This window comes from Rhinolophus ferrumequinum, chromosome 13, assembly GCF_004115265.2.
Source record: "Rhinolophus ferrumequinum isolate MPI-CBG mRhiFer1 chromosome 13, mRhiFer1_v1.p, whole genome shotgun sequence".
Classification (NCBI taxonomy): Eukaryota; Metazoa; Chordata; class Mammalia; order Chiroptera; family Rhinolophidae; genus Rhinolophus; species Rhinolophus ferrumequinum.
Genome location: NC_046296.1, coordinates 8,779,085 through 8,786,597, shown reverse-complemented (window position 1 = coordinate 8,786,597; position 7,513 = coordinate 8,779,085). Strand labels below are relative to the sequence as shown.

Sequence of the window (7,513 nt, the reverse complement as noted above, 5' to 3'; positions counted from 1 at the left end):
CGCGCGAGTGACGCAAAGGCGCGCGGTGCCGAGGGGCGGGGCCTGAGCCGGGAGCGCGCGGGCGCTGCGTATAAATAGTGGGCCGAGCTGCCTGCCGCCTCGTTCGCTCCGCGCCGCCCGCCCGAGTCAAGTGGGACGTTGTCTTCTGCTTGTGCATTTCGCAGTCGTCGCCTCACCGTTCTTTCCTCTTCAACGCCACTTTCACTCACCGCTGCTGTCACCAACACCAACATGAACGGGCAGCTCAACGGCTTCCACGAGGCGTTCATCGAGGAGGGCACGTTCCTCTTCACTTCAGAGTCTGTAGGGGAAGGCCACCCAGGTGAGATGACAGGCCCAGGCGCTGAGCGAGGGCTAGGGCGGGGCGTGTGGCAGGGCTGCGCCTGACCGGCTCCTGCTGGCGGTGGTGCCACGCTGGTTGCCCTTGCTTGCCGGGCGGTGGGAAGAGCGGCGACTGCGCGCCTTCCTCGTGGCGCCGCGGGCGCAGAGCGCGTGGCCGCCGCTCCCCTCCCCCTCTCTCACCTCCTTTCCCGTCCGGCCGCGCGCCCCGACTTGCGGAAGATTCCAGAAAACGGAGAAGGGCGGGAGCCGCGGCAGCTGGTGCTCTACCCGGGGAGGACACTTTCCTCTTGGCCCTGCGGTTCGAAAACCTCGGGTGGGTGACCCGCCCCGAGCGCTCGCGCCCGATCCTCGGGAGCGCGCGCCCCGCATTGCAGCCGCAACCACGTGTCTGCAGCTTGTGGCATCTGGCCCCGGGAGCCGTCCCGCTGGGGGAGCGCTCGGGTTAGCGGAGTAGGGGGCCCTTGCCTCTGGACGCCTTCTCTTCCTTGAATTCCTTGGCTTGGGTCATTCCTCCTCACCGAAGAATACGGACTTGCCTTTTAGGCAGTATATGGCCTCGCCTTCGAGGTGACAGCCTCCAACTAAATATAGCGCGTGTTGAAGACATGCCTTATTTGGGCCGTGGATTGAAGGGATGGGAAGCATGAATTAAGCATAAGCTACCATTGCGTTTTAAAGTCTTTGGTGCATCTGGTTAGAGGCAGGGTTTTACTTCACGTTTCCTTCTCCGGGCTTTGTCCACTGGTCCGCCATTACGGGGATCAGTTTACACGTGAACGAGTGAAGCTATTTCAAGGAACTTTCAATCTCAGCCTGAAATCATCACATGGTAAAGATCATTATTTTGAGGGACTGCTTCTGCTCTTAGGTTGATCACATTGACATAGTTACCTAGTCTGATGGCTTAAGGATCCATTTCTCATTTCTCTGTGCTTTTGATGAAATCCCACAAGCAACCTAATAGTATAGGACAGGACAAACCCTGAGACCTGATGAGTGAAAGTCAGGTGTTTTGGTGTGGTGTGGGGTTTTTCAGTGTTTTTGTTTTTCCAGTGTTGTATATTCGACCTATCTTTTATTAACTTAATCATTTAAGTGACAGGCATTTACAACAGTTTGTAGATTGTCTTGAGCCTTTGGCTTGACTACAGTATACATTTTACTTTAATTGTTGTGCATGGTTATAGAAAATTCAGGAAAATGCTATTAGGGTTATTTCTGTCCCCCTCTAATTTTTAATAGGTATTCATTCTCTCCAGTCGGGAGAAAATGAACAAGGATTCAGAATACTTTTGGGCATTTCCCAGTCTGTTCATTTCTTGTTCCTGGACTACTCATAACAAAATCAAATGGTTGGCCATTTTATTCCTTTTGTTCATAGTACCCTTGCTTTCATTGTTTAACTCTTTAATTGACATGATTCCTTTGCTCCAATTGGTGTTCATCAGGATCAGGGAGAAATTGATAACAAGACAAACAACAGTTTAACTTTCTGGTTGGTTGGACTTGTAATACAGACTTCAAATTTTGGGGATAAACTTAAAGACTATTGTTTGAAAAGCAATATTCTTAAAGCTAAATGTTTCCTAGCTTTTTGGATTTGAAGATAAACCACTTTATCTCTACTTTCACTTGATTAATCTCAATGTAACTGTTCTATTTAACAATAGAAATTGCATTGTCTGGGAATTTAATTTTTCAAAATGTCTGGAATACTTTGGAGATGGAAATGAAGTCCAGGTCAGTTGTAAAGTGCATATGCCATAATGAGTTTAAGTGTATTAAAAAAGCTGGGGGTTCTGCTGGCTTATCTGAATGGGTGAGCTTGTGGTGCAGCTATATTAAGCCACATTGTCAAGTTTTCAAGTAACAAGCAACACTACATCCAGCATTTATTCTTCAGACAAATGGTTTCTGGTAAAGTAGCAGTTAGGTATAGCAGTTAAGATCTCCATACCTGGAATGCCACTGAATTGTACACTTGAAAATGTTTAAATTGGTAAATTTTATGTTATAGGTTTTACTACAACTTTAAAAAGAAAGCTCTACATAAGTTCTTGACAGCTGTGGTTATACGGAAGGGGGCGTGACATACTTATATTAACAGTAAAGACATTGAGCCAGGACTTGTTTTTTTCCAGATAAGATTTGTGACCAGATCAGTGATGCTGTCCTTGATGCTCACCTGCAGCAGGACCCTGATGCCAAAGTGGCTTGTGGTGAGTTCAGAACACTGCCTGTCTACTGGTGAAAAGGTGGCATCCTGAAAATTACAAAAGTGATATTTGAGTGTGAACTTCTCTTTTATTAGAAACTGTTGCTAAAACTGGAATGATCCTTCTTGCTGGGGAAATTACGTCCAGAGCTGCTATTGACTACCAGAAAGTGGTTCGTGAAACCATTAAACACATTGGATATGATGATTCTTCCAAAGGTGCGTTTTAATGAGTTGGCTTTTCTAAGCTCCTCATTTTTCCAGGTAGTTTCTTCAGCACTTTCTAGCTCTATTGTCTAGGACGTTCCTTCTAATCATTAACTCCAGTTGTATAGTTTTACTATCCTTTTGTTTCAACCCTATTCCGTTCTCTAAAAGCATTAAGTTTTAGGAATGTTTGATTTCTTTAGCAGTATAGATGACCCTGGAACAACATGGGGGTTAGGGGTGCCAACCTGACGACCGACACCCTCCCCTACACAACTGAAAATCCATGTATAACTTTTGACTCCCCCAAAATTCATTCATCCCTTGGTATCCACAAGGAATTGGTTCCAGGGACCCCTCTCTCATACCAAAATCCAATAGGGGTAGAATAATGCATACAGTTAGCCGTTCCTCCACATCTGCCGACTGAAAATTCTGTTTCCAGTCTGCATTGGTTGAATCTTCAGGTGTGAAACCTGGGGATATAGAGGGCCAAGTGTATATTGGAAAAAGTCCACGTATAAGTGGACCCGCACAGTTCAAACCCTATTGTACCTGCAAAATATCTTGGTGAGGATACAATCTATCATCTTTAGCCAAGTGGCAAATTTGTTGTGCCTGGATCAACTGTATTTAGAATTCCAGATTAATTGTTGTAAGAAGGTATTGCTGTGGCCTTTTTAAAATAATAAGACATTGTTTTGTTACAGGGTTTGACTATAAGACTTGTAATGTGCTAGTAGCCTTGGAGCAACAGTCACCAGATATTGCTCAAGGTGTTCATCTTGACCGAAATGAGGAAGACATTGGTGCAGGAGATCAGGTATTTTGGGAGACAGCTATTTGCATCTCTTCTAACATTAAATTCTGAGGCTTGGATTGATCACATTGGTGACTTTTCCTTTTTTAGGGTTTGATGTTTGGCTATGCCACTGATGAAACTGAGGAATGTATGCCTTTAACCATTGTCTTAGCACACAAGCTCAATGCCAAACTGGCTGAACTACGCCGCAATGGCACTTTGCCTTGGTTACGCCCAGATTCTAAAACTCAAGTAAGTGATGACCCTAACACTAGATTACACGTATTATATTGGCCCGGAATATTAGTGAAAGTTCTTTGATTGAAGCTAACTAAAAACAGAATAGCATTTGTCTTTTGTATTGTAACTTAGAGGACCAAAAACAAAGCCATTCATGTTCTAATGACATATGTTGCCTTCAAGGTGACTGTGCAGTATATGCAGGATCGAGGCGCTGTGCTTCCCATCCGAGTCCACACAATCGTTATATCTGTTCAGCACGATGAAGAAGTTTGTCTTGATGAGATGAGGGATGCCCTAAAGGAGAAGGTCATCAAAGCAGTTGTGCCTGCAAAGTATCTTGATGAGGATACAGTCTATCATCTACAGCCAAGTGGCAGATTTGTTATTGGTGGGCCTCAGGTAAGACCTTACTGATGTCAATTCAGTTTACATTTTTGGATCTTTTGTGATGTTTACTTGCAAAAATTTGGCTTCTACCACCTCTTTTCTAGGTTTTTTGAAGCCTACATGTGAATCTTCTGAGGATATTTGCTGAGTGATGCAGAATAGGCATTTAACAAACTTGACCTAGAACCACTTACTGGAAAGGATAAGGCATAAAGTGACTTAAATCCTGTAATTTCAGGGTGATGCTGGTTTGACTGGTCGGAAAATCATTGTGGATACTTATGGCGGTTGGGGAGCTCATGGAGGAGGTGCCTTTTCAGGAAAAGATTATACCAAGGTGGACCGTTCTGCTGCTTATGCTGCTCGATGGGTAGCAAAATCCCTTGTTAAAGGAGGTCTATGCAGAAGGGTTCTTGTTCAGGTATATACTCTTTTATATAACGACTGATTAAAAGGCGTGGGGGGGGCATTTAGTTATCTACTTGATATTTTTTGTACCAGTGTATTGCACAAGTGTGTGGGTCTTTTGATGACTGACTCTTAAATGACATTTTAATCCTTTTAGGTCTCTTATGCTATTGGAGTTTCTCATCCATTGTCTATCTCCATTTTCCATTATGGCACCTCTCAGAAGAGTGAGAGAGAGCTATTAGAGATTGTGAAGAAGAATTTTGACCTCCGCCCTGGGGTCATTGTCAGGTAAAGATGGTAAAGCCTATTGCTAGTGAAAAATATTGAGGGTGTGGGTGTGTGTCTATACTTGACATATATTCAAATCTGAGAAGGTGAAAGTGAAGGAAGATTCCTCAACTGGGGAAACATTTTAATTCCTAGAATGTGTTGGTGTTATCTTTTAAATTGCCTTCAGTGAAGGCTTAAACTAAGAAAAATCCAAAAGCATAGTGCTCCATGGCTTAGACTTAACCACCCTAGAAAGTCTTCTACATTTTATACTGGGCTTTGTGCTCATCGTACCTAAGAATGTTTATTTAAAAGAAATTAGTACAGATAAGTGGGATGTTTAAGGCTGTTACAAAGAAAATAACCATGGTAGGGTGTGGGCATGGACCTTGGTAAGTATTCTATAATCTCAAATGAGCTTTTGACACTTGAAATTTCTCAGAATAATGACAAGTTTTCATATCTGTTGAGCCAGGGACGGAAAAACAAGAACTATAGTTACTAATAAGGACTGTGCAAGGAGTTTGGACACCAGGGAAGTAACAAACATTTTTGCCACAAACTTTTTTCCTAGCATACCCCAGAGAACTGAACTCATTTGCCAGAAGTCTTGAAAATGAGTCTTGCTGATTGTTTTGCTTTATTTTAATTGAATGCTACATATTAAGTTACGGACTTGTATATTCCAGGGATCTGGATCTGAAGAAGCCAATTTATCAGAGGACTGCAGCCTATGGCCACTTTGGTAGGGACAGCTTCCCATGGGAAGTGCCCAAAAAGCTTAAATATTGAAAGTGTTAGCCTTTTTCCCCCAGACTTGTTGGCGTAGGCTACAGAGAAGCCTTCAAGCTCTGAGGGAAAGGGCCCTTCTTCCTAAATTTTCCTGTCCTCTTTCAGCTCCTGATCAGTTGCAGTCACTCTAGTCAATGACATGAATTTTAGCTTGTGTGGGGGACTGTAAGTTCGGCTTGCTATTCTGTCCCTAGGTGTTTTGTTCACCATTATAATGAATTTAGTGAGCATAGGTGATCCATGTAACTGCCTAGAAACAAACCAACAACATTGTAGTAAATAATGCTTTGAAATTGAACCTTTGTTCCCTATCACCCAAACCCCTAAAATTCTAATTGCATTGACTTTCCCACCAGATGCTAAAAATGTCCTTGTAATGTGCACGTAAAGTATTTGTAGTTCCATTATAGCCTGTCTGGCGATGCCACAGCCCTGTCAGCATGAATTTGTAATGTCTCGAGCTCTCTTCTGAATGTGAAGCTTTCCCTTATCCTCCCTATACCTTGATCCATTTCTAATTATGTAGCTCTCTGTCAGGGAGTGTTCCCTATTCAATCATTTCTTGCATGTAACGCAAGTTCCAACTGGAGCTCTAGCCTGACATTTAAAAAAAGAAAAGGCAGTTACCATTAAACCATCTCCCTGGTGCTTATGCTCTTAATTGCCAGCTCTTAAACAGCACCAAATCAAATCTCTCCACTTACTCAGCTGTCTTTTGGAGGACGTACGTAATAAGGTTTTTATTTAGTAAACCAATCCTATGCATGGTTTCAGCACTAGCCAAACCACCAACTCCTAGCTCTAGAAAAACAGGCACTTGGCACCTTTGTGATGTCATATGGAAAAGTAACAGGGCAGTACCTGAGGGTCTGTAGGTTGCACACTTTGGTACCAGATAACTTTTTTTTTCTTTATAAGAAAGACTAAGTACTCCACACTGCACAATAACTCCTCCCAGGGTTTTAACTTTGTTTTGTTTTCAAAACCAGGTCCAATGAGCTTTCTGAACAGCTGGTGTAGCTACAGAGAAACCAGCTTCCTTCAGACTGCAGTGCTTTTGGCGGGGAGGAGGAAATCCCTTCATACTTGAACATTTTCTAATTGCTTATTTATTGTATTCTGGGGTATGGCGTAAGTACAGAGAAGCCATCACCTCAGATGGCAGCTTTTAAAAGATTTTTTTTTTTCCTCAACACCATGATTCCTTTAACATGTTTCCAGCATTCCCAGGTAGGCCAAGGTGTCCTACAGAAAAACCTTGGGTTAGACCTACAGGGGGTCTGGCTGGTGTTAACAAGGGAGGGCAGAGCTGGTGCAGCTGGCCATGGAGAAAGCTGACTTGGCTGGTGTGGTACAGAGAAGCCAGCTTGTTTACATGCTTATTCCATGACTGCTTGCCCTAAGCAGAAAGTGCCTTTCAGGATCTATTTTTGGAGGTTTATTACGTATGTCTGGTTCTCAATTCCAACAGTTTAATGAAGATCTAAATAAAATGCTAGGTTCTACCCGAACTGTGTCCATTGTTCTTTAAAAGTGTTTTGGTAGGAACATGATGTGAGAACATAGTCCTTAACCCTGAATAATTGTAATTCTACCCATGGTTCAGAGAAATCACTTCAACCCTGACTACAGGCATTTAATAGGTTTATAAATCTTATTCCTAGCACTAAGAAGAAAATGCAAGACTTGATTTTGGTTTGTTAAGCATAGCCTTTTTTGGCCATTGCAATGGGTAAAATTTCATGTGTTTCCTTCCTATTGCAGCAGCCTCTTGTACAGCCAAAAATGTTTTAAAACTGTCTTAAGGTTAAGGTCACAGAGATCACTAATAGAGTACAGGATTC

General features: G+C 43.0%; 1 protein-coding gene across 3 annotated transcripts; it reads left to right on the top strand.

Moving 5' to 3' along the window:
* The first annotated feature begins 92 nt into the window (after positions 1–92).
* On the top strand, positions 93–7,180 carry MAT2A (methionine adenosyltransferase 2A). 3 transcript variants are annotated; one of them, XM_033124904.1, is made up of 10 exons: positions 93–322; positions 2,484–2,561; positions 2,654–2,776; positions 3,475–3,587; positions 3,675–3,818; positions 3,990–4,208; positions 4,435–4,617; positions 4,762–4,895; positions 5,567–5,622; positions 6,659–7,180. In XM_033124904.1, exons 1-10 carry the CDS (start codon positions 232–234, stop codon positions 6,757–6,759), a joined length of 1,242 nt encoding a protein of 413 aa, XP_032980795.1. In that variant the 5' UTR covers positions 93–231; the 3' UTR covers positions 6,760–7,180. The 3 variants fall into 3 exon arrangements, with proteins under 3 accessions (XP_032980795.1, XP_032980797.1, XP_032980796.1); XM_033124906.1 differs by having other exon boundaries at positions 5,567–5,671; positions 5,739–7,180; XM_033124905.1 differs by having other exon boundaries at positions 5,567–7,180.
* Positions 7,181–7,513: the final 333 nt, after the last annotated feature.